This window comes from Engystomops pustulosus, chromosome 1 (genome assembly GCF_040894005.1).
Source record: "Engystomops pustulosus chromosome 1, aEngPut4.maternal, whole genome shotgun sequence".
In the NCBI taxonomy this organism is placed as follows: domain Eukaryota; kingdom Metazoa; phylum Chordata; class Amphibia; order Anura; family Leptodactylidae; genus Engystomops; species Engystomops pustulosus.
The window spans coordinates 267,253,608-267,271,715 of record NC_092411.1 but is presented as its reverse complement, the minus strand read 5'-3'; the positions used below and the strand labels follow the sequence as shown (position 1 = coordinate 267,271,715).

The 18,108-nt window shown below is 42.6% G+C and overlaps 1 protein-coding gene across 1 annotated transcript in view; it reads left to right on the top strand.

Moving 5' to 3' along the window:
- The window catches only part of EVC2 (EvC ciliary complex subunit 2), a 71,657-nt gene that overhangs the window by 46,251 nt on the left and 7,298 nt on the right, over nt 1-18,108 (top strand). The window contains exons 15-20 of the mRNA XM_072126097.1: nt 1,481-1,685; nt 5,557-5,673; nt 9,685-9,906; nt 13,559-13,749; nt 13,832-13,919; nt 15,860-16,056. Coding sequence (XP_071982198.1) covers nt 1,481-1,685; nt 5,557-5,673; nt 9,685-9,906; nt 13,559-13,749; nt 13,832-13,919; nt 15,860-16,056 — 1,020 coding nt within the window. The remainder of the gene's footprint in view (nt 1-1,480; nt 1,686-5,556; nt 5,674-9,684; nt 9,907-13,558; nt 13,750-13,831; nt 13,920-15,859; nt 16,057-18,108) is intronic.

Sequence of the window (18,108 nt, the reverse complement as noted above, 5' to 3'; positions counted from 1 at the left end):
AGATTTAAAACGAAAGTCCGACAGAAGTGTGTCGCGCGCCCTATGTTAAAGATAGACCAAGAAAAAAGTGGTGCACTTTGTCGGGGAAGTGCAGGGGGCGCCAGATTCATGAAGAACGGGCGCCGGAAATCATCAATCAGGCGCACCCTTCATTACACACAGGCAAGCCACACTTAGTGCAGGTTGAACCATTCTTAGTAAATGTGCACCTTTGTGATGTTCTTCATGGACATGTCATGTATATTTTTGAGGGAAGGATTCTTTACGGTGCAGTTAAGCTATGTTTAGAAAGCGTTATCGAAAAATGTAGTAATGAACCCATATAGCAGTGGTGGCGAACCTATGGCCCAGTGCCAGAGGTGGCACTCGGAGCCCTCTCTGTGGGCACCCACTACAGAAATATACCAGATGGGACTCAAGGCTTCTTCCTTTTCAGGGGACAGTGGAGGGAAACTACAATCCAAATGTCTCCTGCTTTCTATTGTAATGTATTGCAACTATTATTGGACGTAAATACGATTGAAACTTGTGATAGAGCAGAGATCAATAGGTTACTGCTCAAATTGTCATGTTGGCACTTTGCAAAATAAAAGTGGGTTTTGGTTGTAGTTTGGGCACTCAGTATCTAAAAGGTTCACCATCACTGCCATATAGTATTAACAGATAAGAAAGTTATTGTAGAAGGTAGGGCCTTTTTTATTTTTATGTATCAATCTTCATTCTACTTGCCTTCAGAAGGAGTATGGAAACGTTCTGTGAAAACTATACGTGGTCGAAAGTCCTTGGAAACTCTTTTATTACAAAGCCGCCATATTGGATCAAGTTTTTCTAAGGGAAAGGGGGTCATGTAGCATATCAAAGAAGCCTAGAATTGTCTCAAAAATTGATTGCCACAATCAGATTTACAATATCTCTGATGGTCCAAATGCTATTAATACTAAGATTCTCCTGTGGGTTCATAAGGATTGGATATGGAGACCTCAGCTCTGTATTCAGCACCATGGACAACACATCAAGTCATTTCTGGTCTCCTCTGATTCCCATTGAAAAAAGTTGCTCTCTATTCATTATGGGAGATTTGCAGATGGCACCCATTTTCTGGACATAGCCTAAAAGATAAACCCCTCCCTCATTACTTATTGGGGTATCTCAAATGTTATTTTCCTGTTTCTTTCTGAAATGAAAATGAAACCTGTGTCCATTATTCTGACAGTATTTTTAGAGGACCACTTTTTTGAAAAACAAACTATTATTGGACCTGAATATCTGTGGGTCCTAAATTAAATATTGCAAAGAACTGTTAGGGGTTAAGCTGGGCATTTTGGACCTAAAAATTGTAGTCAGCTGTGTCCTATCATAACACAACATTTTCATAGACTTCAATAGGAGACTTAAACCTACACCAAACCCAACAACCTGCTTATAGCTATTTCCATCAAGGTGTTGTAGTGCTCATGCGTGTGATGTTGTACTCCTACAGGAAGGCGCTCCTGTTACATCTGTGTGTGTCCGAGGATGAGGTGCAAAAGACAAAACTCGAGTTCCATTGTGGCTTTTCTCAGATGGATATTACCTTAGCTCTTCCGAAAATTCAAGGCCGAATGCTCCTCCACAAGTACCAGAGTGACTGGAGAAATGTAGAGCTGCAAAAAGTGGACCAACGTCTACAAGAAAGTGATAGAAAGGTGAGTTATTGGGAATTGTGAGGTTCACGCATTGAGTGGAATTTTGGAATTTTTAGTGTTTTGTTGTTTTTATAGAAGGTTTATGTAGTCATTAACCTTTACTTGACAAACTTATACTTATCTGATGTATATCTTATCAGAGAAAATGCTTCTTTCTCTACTTATCCTTACGCCTTTCCTAAACCGAATTTAATTTTGAAATTCCTGCTGAATCCGTATTCCTAGAGCAAGACGGATTGCAGCTCAGAAAGGTACCAGATTACAGTACTTTTTCCTTCTTTCCAAGCACATTGAACTGTAAGAAATGTCATCTGTTGGTACCAGGGCCGGTGCCAGCACTCGGCATACCTGGGAAAGTGCCTGGGCCCAGAGCTTCTGGGGGGGCCAACATAAGGCTGTACATAAGGAATCCATGGGTATGAGAGAGCTGTATATAAAATAATCATGGTGGTCTGATTGATACGATGAGCTAGGGAATATTTTTGGAAACAGGAGACTGATTTTTGTTTCTGAATTTTTAATGCCGCCACGTGAGTTCACTGCAAAGGGGCCTACTGAGGCTCTGTCGCCCAGGGGCCTACTGAAACCTGGAGCCCACTCTGGCTGGTATCCTAGGGCTGGTTGCCAGAGAGATGACTTTCCTATGTGCTAATGCTCACCTAGTTGACCTGTCCCATGTTGTAGAACAGATCTGAAGTAAGGAAACTTACCTTATCCCACTCAAACATCAACGCTGACACTGATAAAGTGTCTAATGACTTAACTGTTGACAGTCCCTGGATATTCTAAGCAATTTGGAGGGATGTATTTCCAAGGAAAATATTCTCTGGGTATGAAAAGAGTGAATAATTAGCCTCCTTATCTGTCTGAAGTGGAGTTCATAAGGTTTTTAGATACAATGCTCACTACAGGAGAAATAGCAGAAACAAGACAAAGAGAAGCTGTTCTAGTAATATAGTAAAATAAAATAGTTTACTATTATCATCTTTTCTATTAATTTCTGAAAGAAAGCAAAATATTGCTTGTAAGGTTTTGTTACTCTTTAAGGGGGAAACAATGTTAAGTACCAAAAACCTTGCAATGACATTATCTGCACTGTAGGGCCTGTGACTACACCGGGGCCACTTCACCCCACGCTTTCTGCTTGTAGGCAATTGTCATGCATCATCTGCCTCCTCTGGTTACACATATCATTGTATTCTTAATCAGAAGCAAAATATTCAACTTTCATTTACATTTCCCGAAAGGTTTTCTTTTGTAATTGGGTTTTCCTTCTTGTAAATGAATTACAGTGCATTGCGTTTTCTATCCCGGTAGCCCGTGGACCTGTTATTGCCTGACTTTGATAAAACATCTTCCTGCCCTTTATCCAGGTCCCACGGGCTGTCGGGTTTACATTTTTTTTTATTGAGATATTGGAGAGGCAGGAAGAATGTGATTATGTAGCGATGCCGGGAGCCTCTTGGTGTAATCTTCCGTCCCTGTGTCGCATCCGCTGACATTTCGTTTGTTTTCTCATTTGCTAATTGCACATCAGATGTGGTTTTCGGAGGAGGGTTTGGTAGTGGGAGCCCCCAATCAATGGCACTTGGCTGCGTATTGTTCGGGCGCTATTCATACAGTGACATCGCTGCTGCTTTTGTGTCTGGTTTCATTATCCATTTCTCTTTATTATCTGCCGCAGTATTGACTGCAGTCACAGGGGCTTTTGTATGGCTATACATTAATTACTGGAACGCATGAGCCCTCCTAGAGTGTATAATTTATACTAAGATCATAGAGGTAGAATCGGCTAAAAATAAGTTATATTGTGCACAGGGGATGTCAGGAGAGGCTTGAATATATATCCTTATATCATTAATTGTCTCATATAAGAGTGTAAGGTCCCTTACACACCTTACACTCGCAGCGTGTGCCAGCCTGAACGCTGGACAGCCGGAACTGAACTCATCGGGAGTCATTTACTAAGGGCACGAATCGTGCTTTTTAGTCGGGTTTCCCAAAAATTACCAATTTGCGGCGAATTGCCCCGGGTTCTTGCCGCACGCGATCGGATTGTGGCGCATCGGCGCCGGCATGCATGTGACGGAAATCGGGGGGGGCGTGGCAGTTGGAAAACCTGACGGATTCGGAAAAACCGCCGTATATTTTTTTTTAAAAATGTGTCGCTTGACACGTACTTACCTGCACCAGGAATAGGATCGTGAACTTCAGTGAACTCCGACGGACTTCAGCGCAGCAGCGACACCTGGTGGACATTGGGCGCACTACCTTAGTGAATCCCGGCAGAACCCAAATCCTCCTCTGAGAACGCGCCGCTGGATCGCGTCTGGACCGGGTAAGTAAATCTGCCCCATCATGTCAGTTCAGTTCCGGTTGTCGGCACACCTGATGCATCAAACTCGCTAGTGTATAAGGGGCCTTAGGTTCTTGTCCTGAAGGTCAGTGTAACTTTGCCTTTGTGTGTGATGATAGTAGCATCAGGATTGTGCATTTATATTCCAGGATTGTAGCTGGACTTTGATCACTCTGGTTACTGGTGTTTAAGATCTCTTCACTAAACCGCTCCACAGCCCCTCCTGTTTGCTCAGCAGTGTCCTTTTCCGGTTAGCGCAGAAGGGATGGGCTATCGAGCAGTTTGAATGTTGAGATCAAGGAACACAGAAGAGTTAGGAGATCCCACCAGTGCTCCATATCCAGCTACAATCTTGGAATATAAGCGCATTGATCACAGTCTTGCTGCTACTGACACCACATACACACACATATCTCTAGGGCCAATATCTAAGATAGTCTGCAGCTTTGTATGGTCAAAACTTCTGTTTTAATAATAATCCTTTATTTTATATAGTGCACACAGATTAGGCAGCGCTGCACAGAACTTGCCAAATCGGTCCCTGTCCCCAATGGGGCCCACAATCTAATCAACCTATCAGTATGTTTTGGAGTGTGGGAGGAAACCAGAGGACCCATCGGAAATTCACGTAAACACCAAGAGAACATATAAACTTTTTGCAGATGTTGACCCTGGGACTTGAACCCAGGTCCCCAGCGCTGAAAGGCTGTAATGCTAACCATTAATCACCATGCTGTTTTAAGGGCCTCTAATCACTTCCCCATCTCAAGTTCTTTGCATTATCGTATAGATATCACTTCATTGATTTTGGCACATTTTTTTCTTTTGCCTTCAGTATGCTAATTATACCTTCCATGTGGGTGGTCCTGGGCTGGATCATACACTCTAGAACTACCTGCTCTGTGACAATACATTGCCTAATTAGAATTTGGGTGTCAAAATTTGTGGCAATAATTACTTGAATATGCTAGGAAATACATGTTTGCCCCAGCGCCTTTGGCTTTGAATAAATGAGTCTGAGAGCTGTTGTAATTGTATTAATGAAATGTACATTTTTCCAGTCCATATGGCACATACATATTCTGCAGTGATGTACAAAATTTGTCTTCCATTAAACTGCTCCTTGCTACATATGGTCACCAATATCATCAATATCAAAAAGTCTGGAGGCAGCTCATTGGTCTTGGCACTCCGTGTGTAGGACCCGACTAATTTTATATTGATCACCCCTTTAAATCTGATTCTTTGCACCAGGATTTGGGTGACTAAGTCTTCCGAGAAGTTACATTACATCTTCTTCTCTCGCTCGGAAGGTTACTTAGCAATGAAACGTTGATTTCCCTTTCTGCAGATCATTTTCGAAGAACGCTCCAGGCTTATTTTTCCTTCGCAAGGTGATTTCAGTCCAGCTGCCCCCCTTTCCCCCTCCCATTAGGCTGCGATATGTAGTATTTCCATGACCCGCTTTCTTGTCCGTGGAATAAGCTCCTCTGCAATTGTTCTATTTCTTTACAGTTTGGTGCAAAGACGACAAAACGTCCTCAGGACAGAGCGGCGGAGATGGTGAAGAAATCCTTGGAGGATAAAGTCCTGATTTATGAAGCACAAATTGCAGATGACAAGATTAAGCAGGTAACGAAAATGAGATGTGACCAGATCAGACGCTGAAGACTTATCCCGTTACATGAATGTTTGCTTTTGATTTGTTCCTCCGAGTTCTAAGAAAATACGACTTGGTTGAAGAAATACAACCTATTTAATGGTGTGCGGGAACCATTACCCCTGGGAGTCATTGGTTGTGGCCTCCGCTGTAGATGGGGATAGCGCACAGTCAGAAAGCGCTTGGTATAATGCAATCTTCTTCTTTAGAGCTAAAAATAATAAAATGGAAACTCCATCCCCACTCAGACACATAATTTTTCCATTTCGTTGCTTAAATAAAGACTAGAACCCCAGAAGGGGCAGCTAATGATACAGATGTCTGTACGGAGACACATGTAGAATGGGAGAATCCTTACAATATAGATGATCAGTGTAGTAGTAGTAGTAGTAGTAGTAGTAGAGTAGTAGTGGGTGGGCACATGGGTCCTGAAAGCTTATTTACCAACTTCTTGTTGGGGATTTCAGTCCTACCCTTGGACTACCCCCAACTAAGACCTTCTTTTGGGCAGCACAGCTCCATCTTATTCTGGTGCTAAGACAGGGTGAATTTGTGAAGAAATAGCCAAAAATGTGTAACAATACCAATGTAGAAAAAATTTGTGTTGCAGTGTCCGGAAAAAGGGAGGCAAATACTGGTGGAGCTGCTAACTTGGCACACTCCCAAATTAGCCAGAAAAACACACACAAAAAAAAACAATAAAATGTTAAAATTGAGAGTTCCACAGAACGGTCTCACCCAGTTCCTTATAGATCGGAGATTGAAGAAATTTCCTCATTAATTCCTCCTGTCACGATGTTCACTTCTCTATACTGGATCCTGTGGGAGACCACGCTACACTCTTGTGCACGCGATCACTAGAGCACTAACATTGTTTTTTTTTTTTTTTAATAACAATAAAATGTTGGCTACAGTTGGAAAGCATTCCAAAAATGTAAGGGAAAACCTCACAATTGTATGTGGGGTCCCTCTTGGCTTCTATTTTACATATTTTTCCCATGTGCCTTTAGTGCTGCCTAGTGGATAAACCCTGAATATTCATCAAGTTATTTAGCATAACTGCTACTTACTTTTGTGTTGTGTGCAGACTTTCTGTGATTCTTTGTTTACATGTCTGAGCACTGATGAATAGGAGGAGCTGTAGCAGGAGGATTATGACTCATCCTGCTTCCTCTCCCAGTCTCTTTTAGTGAGGACGGACAGTGAAAATAGAGAGAAAATGGGCTATGGCATGAGGACGGCCTTGAGTAGTGAGAGTGAGAGGAAGCTGTGTACATGCACAGGACAGCAGCAGGCCAACTTCTTGTTGGGGATTTCAGTCCTACACTTGGACTACCCCCAACTAAGACCTTTGGGCAGCACTGCTCCATTTTCTGGTGCTAAGACTAGATGAATTTGTGGAGAAATAGCCTAAAATATGTAGCAATACCAATGTGTTGGCTATGGTTGGAAAGCATTCCAAAATATTAGGGAAAACCTCTGTAAGTTTTGAAGCAGAATCGTATTGTATGTAGGGTCACTGCTATTTTACATAATTTTCCCATGTGCCTTTACTGCTGCCTAGTGGATAAACCCTGAATATTCATCAAGTGATTCAGCAATTCTGCTACTTACTTGTGCACTTCGTGCAGACTTTTTGTGATTCTTTGTTTACACTTCTGAGTTCTGAGGAATAGGAGGAGCTGTAGTAGGAGAGTTATGAAACCACCTTTAGTAAATCCCCAGCAATTTGATTTTACATATATATATATATATATATATATATATATATATATATATATGTATGTATGTATGTGTATGTATATATATATACCGTATTTTTTGCCCTATAGGGCGCACCGGACTATAAGGCGCATTAGTCCGATGCGCCTTATATATGTAATAATTACATATATAAGGCGCATCGGACTATAAGGCGCGGGGTCCGGCGGCCGGGGGCGTGGCGGAGGTCCGGGGGCGTGGCGGAGACCCGACGGGACGCGGCGACGAGACGCGACGCCGAGACGCGACGGGGAACGCGGGGAAGGTGAGCGGGGAAGGTGAGGGGGAGGTGGAGGAGGGCAGCGGACCATACTTACATAGGTCCCCGCTACCGGAGACAGCAGATCTCCCGCTGGAGATCTCCGGTAGCGGGGACCTATGTAAGTATGGTCCGCTGCCCTGTGCCCAGCGCCATACATAGGGCGCACCGGACTATAAGGCGCACTTTGGATTTCCACGGAAATCCAATGCTTTTAAGTGCGCCTTATAGTCCGGAAAATACGGTATATATATTATAAAAAAACAAACAAAAAATCCCTGATGTCTTGCTCCATTTGTCTTGTTGTAACTCCTCTGATGGGCTTAATCCAATGTTTTCCTGCTAGTGCTTTCCTTGCTTACCTCGGCCTACTGAGGAGTCTCATGGGTGATTTTTACCTCGATAAGAAGTGGTTGTGGTGTTTCTACATTGCTGATCTGTAAATAATATATGTTTTGTTCCCCCCATGCTATTAGGTATCTGGCAGTTATGTTCTTAATAGCATGTGCTTTTATTTTGGGATAGTTCACTCGCAATCATATAAAATGTTCAGTAGTTTCATATCTGGTTACTTTCCCCTAGTTTCCATCAATCATATTAAGACTAATTTATTGTAAGGAGCTAATCTAATCCTAAATCTAAGGATTATCCATAACTAACCACTAGCGTTGAGCAAGACCCAACAAACCCCCATACCTGTACTTGACGATTACTGGTGAAAAGTTGACCTGTGGGGGTAACTGAGCTTCATCCGTTCCTCTCATCCTTACTACTTACCCTATAATTTATACCTAGTTGTGAGACCCATTGCAGTAGGAGCTTAAATACAGATGTTTAAATTAGCTCGAAATTGAATAAATTCTCTAATTACTCCTGAAACCACATCACAATTTTGTCCTGAAAAGTTTCTCACTCTATGAATCCTAGGAATCCAGCCATGAGTAAAGAAGATAGGGGTAAATGAGATGGTTATGGTTGGTTATGGTTATGAGTAAAATTGGTTTCACCTTCACATAGGATGGAAAATTGGGGTAGACTGAGGTTGAGGTGTGGCTAGAGTGAAGATCCCTATCTAAATAAATTTGATATCAGGAAGTTCCGTAGTGATATTACATTCCATGTACAGAGCTACTTAAATTTTTTCAGATACCAAGGGGATAAAATAGGAATGTGACTGCAGGATCAGACTACACTGACTTTGTTTCACAATGTTCTTATTGTCTTTTTTTTTTTAAGGTTTTTTCCAAAAAAAAAAAAAAAAAGTGATACAGGTTGAAAGTACATTATTACAGTACATCAAAGTACATCAAATAAGGGTGTCTGTCTGTAGCACCGCACATAGTACAAACACATAAGAAAATAGCAAATAATGGGGGTCATTTCCTAAGGGCCTGAATCGCGTTTTTCCATTGCGTTACCCGAATATTTCCGTTTTGCGCCGATTTTCCCTGAATTGCCCCAGGAATTTGGCGCACGTGATCGGATTGTGGCGCATCGGCGCTGGCATGCACGCAACGGAAATTGGGGGCGTGGCCGTAAGAAAACCCGACGGATTCAGAAAAACTGCCGTATTTTAAAAAAGAAAAAGTGTCGCTTGACACGCGCTTACCTGCACCCAGGGTAGGACGGTGAACTTCAACGGACTTCAGCGCAGCAGCGACACCTAGTGGACATCGGGCGCACTACCTCAGTGAATCGCCGGAAGACCCGAATCCTCCACTAAGAACGCGCCGCTGGATCGCGACTGGACCGGGTAAGTAAATCTGCCCCATAAGGTCACTACACAGAATTTTTTTGTTGTCTTTTCCCATGAAGATTCCTAGTAGCTGGAGACAAAAAAAAGTGCTATTTTTTTATTTGGTCACAAAATATAAAGAGTTACATGAAACTTTATTATGTGTTAATAATAATTTTGATTCTTAAAGTAAATGTTTGTAATGTGGAACCTATACATCTCTCCTAGGCCCGAGCTGAGTTACTACTACAACGAGTACATCAGTTGAAGGCGAGAGAATATAAACTCGGGGAATATATCACTTATTTGCAGTTCCAGGCTGTTCACCACAAGGCTAAGAGCCTGGAAATCCACGCGGCAATCCTGGAGCTGCAGTCTGTGTTACTGGAAGAGAAGAGCAGAGCTTGTATCACTGCCGAATATGAACAACTTCTACAGACACTCAACCAGGTGAGGGGCGAGGGACGTTACCTGTGCGGATGTCACCTGGTGGCAGAGTTTTTAGTCAAGTCCTTACTTTATGACAATGGCATCTGTCTCAGCATACCTCCAAGCTATCCATAGATCAGGCAGGACAGTTGTAGGTTCTTGGGTCTGCGGGAGGTTTGTCCCAGGACTCAACTCTTAAAGCATGCTCCATTGAGTTCAATGGTGAAGTTAATGGTGATCAAGTTAATGCAAAGGTATGGGGGATCTGGATGTGATGAAGTTATCAACATAAAAGGTCCCCCAAAAATAAGCTGCAGCTCCAGTAAAACATTATATGGCACCAATACTCAATCATTCAGTGGAGAAGTGATTGGGGTGAGGTGGGAACCACCTTCTATTGCATCAATATAACTTATCAAGGTATGGTAGACGTCAGATGGTATCTGGTTTATTTCTTTTCTTTTTGGACTTCCAATGTATTTTTCTATAACCAATTACTATACCCTATAGTCTGTAAATTGTATAACGGTATTATTTACAGGACACTGTATAGCAATGTTATTTACAGCACATTGTATAGCACTATTAACAACACACTATACAGCGGTAATACTTACAGCACATTGTATAGCGGTATTATTTACAGCACAATGTATAGCAGTGGAGCGGTATTATTTACAGCACATTGTATAGAAGTATTATTTGCAGCACATGGTATGGCAGTGTTATTTACAGCACAGTGTATAGCAGTATTATTTGCAGCACATGGTATGGCAGTGTTATTTACAGCACAGTGTATAGCAGTATTAACAACACACTATTCAGAGCTATTATTTACAGCACATTGTATAGAAGTATTATTTGCAGCACATGGTATGGCTGTGTTATTTACATCATACTGTATGGCAGTGTTATTTACAGCACATTGTATAGCAGCATTAATATATATATACTGCTATACAGTATACTGTAAATAATAATGCCATACTATGTGCTACAAGTAATACTGCTATACAATGTGCTGTAAATAATACTGCTATACAGTGTGGTGTTAATAATACTGCTATACAGAGTGTTGTTAATAATACCGCTCTACAATGTGCTGTAAAAAAAAAAGTGCAGTTGATGTTAAAACCCTCGAACATGAGGCTAAATGTGGTGGCTTGGAGTCCTGATTTGTTTAATACAGGGCAAGATGTGGCCTCTCAGACCGTCTGATACCCACCAGTCATGGCACATGCCTAACCTTCCAGCAGTGGTGACCAAGTCCAACCTCAACTCAGTGAAGTTATATTTTTTTTCAATCACAAATGTCCATGTTGTTTAGAGGAGCCCCTTGTACTGCGCAGCAGGAGACGTCACACTCTCTGAGACCTGCAATTTCACATTGAAAATATCTCCAGACAGGGAGGGAATGGGACGTCTGGTTCTGCATGAGAAGAGTGCGGGATTATGACTTGCGTTATATGAGAAGTGATTGATATGACACAACAAATGATATGCGTCTTCTGTGAAGACTTCTATCGCTAGTGTCAGGACCTGTCTGTCTCTGTTATGTCTCCTCTGTCACTGGAGATGTACAATATCCGCTTCCCATCTTCTGTCTCTTCTTCATCATTTATATAGAGACTGAGGGATCAGGTATTCTCCCAGGGTGAAGGTTTTCAATTTATGAGAATTTTCCATTTTTTTGGAAATGGATGGAAACATTGTACAGGCAGGCCCCGGGTTACATACAAGATAGATTCTGTAGGTTTGTTCTTAAGTTGAATTTGCATGTAAGTCAGAACCGTATATTTTATAATTGTAACTCCAGACAGAATTTTTTGGCCTCTGTGATAATTGGATTTTAAAAATGTTGGGTTGTCATAAGAACCAGGAGTAACAATAAAGCTTCATTACAGACACCTGTGATAACTGTTATAGCTGATTATTGTAGCCTAAGGCTAAAGTACAGTAAATTACCAACATCCAGAGGTCCGTTTGTAACTAGGGGTCGTCTGTAAGTCAGGTGCTCTTAAGTAGGGGACTGCCTGTACTAATATTTTACAACTTTTTTAATGCCAACGTATTCTGTAGAACTGTACAGAGGTTTTTATCTTGTTCCCATTGGGGCTGACAATCTGAATTACTAATAAACTTGTATTAGAAGAAACTGAAGTATCCAGCAAAAACACAGATAAACCTGGGGGAAACATACAAATTCCATGTAGATGTTGCCCTTAGTCTGATTTTTGCTCACAGGATTACAGAGCTGCAAGAGAATAGTGCTGACCACTGGGGTATCACGTGATCACAGCAAGGCAGCCAATAAAAATAGCTGTCTGCCCTGCCTGTCAGGGAAGGATCAGAGTCTCTGCCTTATTTTGTAGCCTGAGGACACGGATCGTGATAAAAGAGGGGCAGATGTCCTGCTAACTCGGGGAGATCCAGGGCTCTAGCCAAAAGATATGGGGCACGAGCCCTGGATCTTTTGACCTACCAATGCCCCTGGCGTGAATATATTATCAGCCACCAGGGCCATGAGGCTCTCAGGTGATGGAAGCCTGAGCACCTCCGACTCATTAGCATATTTTGTCAAATTCATTTTCCTGCAGAATCGCCCATTTCAGGAGTTAAAGGGCATCTACCATCAGGATGAAAGACTGTATGCAAATAAGCCTGATGGGCTCCAGGCTCCATAGGTCTTAAAAGAGGCTTGGAGCCCCTCAGGCTCATTTGCATACAGTCTTTCATCCTGATGGTAAATGTCCATTAAAAAAACACTTTAAAAAAAGAAAACGTTGCAATGCATAGACTTCTACATTATAGGAGTCTTCTATCAGTATATCTGATGGATGAACTATTTGAAGCCATATTTTCCAACATTTTCAGTCCTCTTTGATTGGTTAGTTTAAGCCCTGCCATAACCAACATAGTAACACCTGTCAACGGTCTGCAAATTCCTTTTTACGCATATTTTTCAAGCCCCACCCATTTTGAGACTTTCAGCACTGAATTCTGGACTTCTAGCAGGTGGTCTTCAAAAATTATATGACCGATACATTCACAGTGTAACTGGAAATCTCACAGATCTCTGCTCCGGATAAGGCTACATTCACACACATGTATGGGGGACGTATATACGGCCGGCGTACATACGGCCGATGTACGTCCCCCATACACTCCTATGGGCTCACGGCCCTGTACGGGATCGTACCGCTCCGTAGCACGGGAAAAGATAGGACATGTCCTATCTTTTCCCATGATACAGTGCCGTGCGCTGTATCTGCCTATGGAGAGGGGCGGGGGTGATCAGCGCTCATCCCCTGCTCCTATCCGCAGCGCCAATGTATGCCCGCCGTACTACGGTACGGCGGGCATACATCGTGTGAATGTAGCCTTAGGGTGTGGTCTTCTAAAAGTAGATGACCGATACGTTCACGGTAGAACTGGAAATCTCTCACAGATCTCTGTTCTGGATAAGGGTGCAGTATTTTCAAAGTAGAGGTTTTACCATGTTATGAAATCATTTATAAAGTTAAGTTGTTCTTTTATGCTTTCCATATCTTTAGGATCCATTCTTTATATACTTACCTGTGCCCGGTAACTTACACCGATGCCCAAAATTTAGCATGTTCCTTCATAACAGCAGTTTACACCGCACACAGGAACTGATTATTTCTTCATATAGGAAATAAGAGAACTAGAGAAGAACATGGACACATGGGGTAAACATGAGGCATCAGCAAGTAAGGGTCTGGATGATGGTTCATCACATGTCACGGTTGATATTACCGGTGAAGGCGATGGATTACCAGTATCGGCAACTCTTCGCAAAGCCTTGAACAAGAGGAAGAGGGTACTCAATCTCTGTAGAGAAAGGTAAGTCACTGCCCCCACCCCCACCCCCATGGGTCACATCATTGGACACTAGATAATACTGTTATGTGTATATTTGTTACAGAATACATAGGGACGAGATGGAGGACGCCCAAGGGGAGCACCAGGAGGAGCGGGCGCAGATGGACGCACTGCTGAGGCTTCACAATCAGGTACCTTATACAAGGGTTTTACCAAACTACCGCATGGATCTGGGCTGCATTGGTGAATGTTGTATTCAACTTTGTTGTAAAACTAGAAAATAACATTATTGTTTATGTAAATAGTTTTTAGAAGTTACCTTTAAAGGAAATCTACGATCAAAATTCATCATAATAAACCAGCGACATTACTCATAGATCCAGGCACCGTGACTGTGATAGTCTTCTTATATTTGTTATTCATGGCCTTCTACCTTCTAAAATCAACTTTTAAAAATATGCTAATTAGCCTAAAGGGCTACTGTGGCGGTTCCGAGAGCCCCACAGGCTGTTTCTTCTCCCTCTCCCCTATGCTGAAATTTCCTGTGTAGCAGTCAGAAGAGGAATTGCTGAGCAGGAGCAGAGGGGGGAAGGGGAGACAGTCTAACAGTCAGTGATTCTGCAGCATGGAGGGGCTCTGGGAACCGCCCCAGTAGCCCTTTTGGCTCATTAGCATGATTTGATTTTAGAATAAAGGAGGCCACGGATAACAGAACCTCATTTTCACTAAAGCCAAGTTGCAATGCAGGTAATGGGCTTCTACAACCCGCCTTTAGTGAAACTGAGGTCTCTGGTGACAGGTTCCCTTTAAGATCTAAACACCCTCCCAGGCTCCTGGAGCCCCTCAGGCTTATTTGCATACAGTCCTTCATCCTGGTAGTTGATCTCCTTTATTATGATTAGATCACTCCATTTTAAGAGTTAAATTCCTGAGCGAGCACCATATTTTAATAAGGAAACTTTTTTTTGCCCAATAATAATAATAATCTTTATTTATATAGCGGCATCATATTCCATAGCGCTTTACAGATTCTGGGGAACATATACAAATAAAATAAGACATTACAGAGTAACGACAAGCATGTTCAGCGTGAAGTAATGACCCTTCCTATAGTGTCCTTCACTTTCTGTTTTTCAAACATCAAGTTCTAAAACCTTTTGCAAAATTCCTTTAAAGGAAACCTACCACCACGGATCTACTAAGGTAGATCCGGTGGCAGGTTCCATTTATGTAGAGTAGTATAGCCCTTTTTAGGGCTAATTTGTTCGTGGCCCAGAACTTTTATACATTTTAATTTCCCTAATATGCAAAAATAGGCTACTGGGGCGTGGAGTAGCAGGAGCTGAGGCTACACAGCACGGCTACTCCCAACCCCAGTTGCCTCTTGTGTTCCGCCTGCAGAGTTGTGTTCTGCGCATGAGCAGTAGCTACGTCTTCAGAGACGAGACTGTGCAGCCGTCAGCCTGTTCTCTGCGTATGCGCAGAACCCAGCTTCGCAGACGAGTGCGTGCAACTCCTCGTAGCTGCGTGCTGAAGATGCATTGTTAGGCGGAACGCAAGAGGCCATTGGGCCGTGGAGTAGCAGCACCGTGTACCAGCCTCAGCTCCAGCTACTCCACGCCCCAGTAGCCTCTTTAGAAAATTAGCATATTAGGGAAATTAAAATGTAGCTCTGGGCCACAAATGAATGAGCCCTAAAAAGAGGTGTACTACTCTACATTAGAGGAATCTGCCTTAGTAGATAGAATCGTGGTGGTAGGTTTCCTTTAACTGGTCACCTGCAGCTCAGCCTGGTCTTTCTGCCGTGTATTTCGCAGAAAGATACTACTTCAGCGTTCCCTCTGTTAGATTATTGCCCAGCAATCTCCTCATATTCCCTGTTACACAATGCAATTGGATTACAAGATCCCACGAGATTCCCCATCATGTTCCTATCTGAAATAACCGAATATTACCTTGTCAGATCATTTTTTTTCCCCTTCATAAATCACATTATCCCCCCCCCCCTTAACCAGAATTTATCCGTATATTTCTTTCCCATGTTACTCTCCCCTGCCTCCCTGACAAATAAGTGATAGTTAATTGTGTCTGACATCAGCTGCCTGACACCGTGCCATTAATTCTTCTCCAGGACATCCGATTGGCAGCTTATCTGACTAAACGATCCGTGGTACCAGAGGGGATGCTGCAGCGGGTCCTCAGCCTATTGCTTCCCTCCAGCCCCGAGAGTGAAATCTCGTCTCTTCTATATTCAGTAGGTCATAAATATTCAGACAGTGCTATCGAGACTGACAGCAATGAGGATGGAGCTGACAGCTGGAGGAAGAGGTAAGCACATGGCGGCTCCTGCTAGCAAAATCCAATTCTATTATATTGTGTCTGGGGCAAAAATCTATCCGTGGGTTGATAACCGTGTCAGCGCTCCGCACTATTCCTAACCACGACTCATAATTGTCTGCCCGTTCTTTGCCTTTAAGTCACCCTCCTTCTGATTAAAGTACACATGGGGCTTCCATGTGCCCTGTGTTATTAAAGGCCATTACATTTGTGCTGCTCAGAGCAATATTCTCTCCTTTGATGTGGAGATGAAGCAGAGTTGAATTTGTGAAAACCAGAACGTACCAGATCTTTCGATTCAGTGGAAACTTTTGGCACCTAAAATTGCCTAAAGTACAGTACAATCTTGCCACCTGCTAACTAAACTCCTCGACTGGCTGCAATTCATAAAACAACCTCTTGGGCACACATAGAAAAATGTAATTTTCCTTTGTGACACTGTCACAAAACAATATTGGGGCACATTTACTTACCTGGTCCCTGCGCGATCCCCGAAGTGCGTTTTCCGCCAGAATGCCCATCTGCTTCATGAAGATTCACGAAGGTCGTGCGCCCGATATCCTTCATGTGTCACTTCCCCGATCAGGTCTATCGAAGTTCACCTTCTTCTTCCCGGGGCATTGGATGCGACACAAATTGATTTGTTAAATCCTGCGCGTTGTCCAAATCCGGCGGATCGTCCGTGGCCCCCCCACCCCCCACCCCCAATTTGTGCCACGTGAAAGCTGGCGCGATTGCGACAAAATGCAATCACGTGCCACGCAATCTCCGGTGTGATCTCCGAAAATGTCGGAAAACCTGATGGAAATGCGGCCGCTGGACCCAATTGTCATGAAAAGCTGCTTATCTCATGGCACATACATTAGGACATGTCTAGTCAGGGGAAAGGGTGAGAAAGGATATATTTGTAGTTGGAGCTGCCAGTATATATACAGGCGGTCCCCTACTTAAGGACACCGACTTACAGACCTCTCTGCCCCCTGTGACGTCTGGTGAAGCTGGATGCTTTTCTTTGGTCCCAGACTGTCTGTGTGTATGTGCAATATATATATATATATATATATATATATATATATATATATATATATATATATATATATTATCATTTGAAAAGTCCAGCAGCACCAAGCCTTGAAAAAGGATCCTGAACAGGGTCTGAAACGTTGCACTTGGGCTAATAAAGCTCCCATCCGTTTTTTTTCACATTTTACCTTGGAGTGCAGTCTCATTTTTTTCTTGGATATATATATATATATATATATATATATATATATATATATATATATATATATATATATATAATCTATATCCCGCGCTCAGCCCACATCTGTCGGATCGTCCGATGACACACACCCTAAATTGTGTCGCATGGAAGCCAACTCAGCTGCGCCAAAAAGGGATTGTGTGCGTCAAAATCCCAGTGCAGGCATTTCTAAAATACCTGTGCAAGCAGTGTAATCCCAGAAAAAATTGCATTCCGACGAAAGAGCAGCGTGACCCTTACCAAAAGTCTAATCAAAGCTGTGTGATGCTAAAGAGCCGTGCACCTGTGTGACATCACATGACCAGGGATATAATGAGCCTTGCACCTGTGTGACATCACATGACCATGGACCGGTGTTTATCCGCAGGAAGTAAACATAGAAGCTTCCTGTTGAAAGACAGCAAGCGGAGATGTAGAGAACAGCGAGGAATTGATTAAGCAAATCTGATTATTTTATAAACATTCTGGGACTTTTTAAAAACTTTTTAATTAATGATTATTATTATTATTATCACTTATTTTTTTACTAGCCTTACATCCCCTTTAAGGAACAGATTGAGCTCTGCTATGTTCATGGTCTCCTGTTTACCACTGATACATCAGCGGCGGCTGATAATGGATGGTTCCTGACCGGCCGCATATGTTCTGAGCAGATGTACAAGGGATGAAGTACAGACGACCTGCGGTGTTATTAATGATGATGAAATGTAATTTTCAGGACAGGCTGTAATGGTTGTAAACAGGTGATCTCCTGGACAATGTGTCTTCCCTGCTGGGAT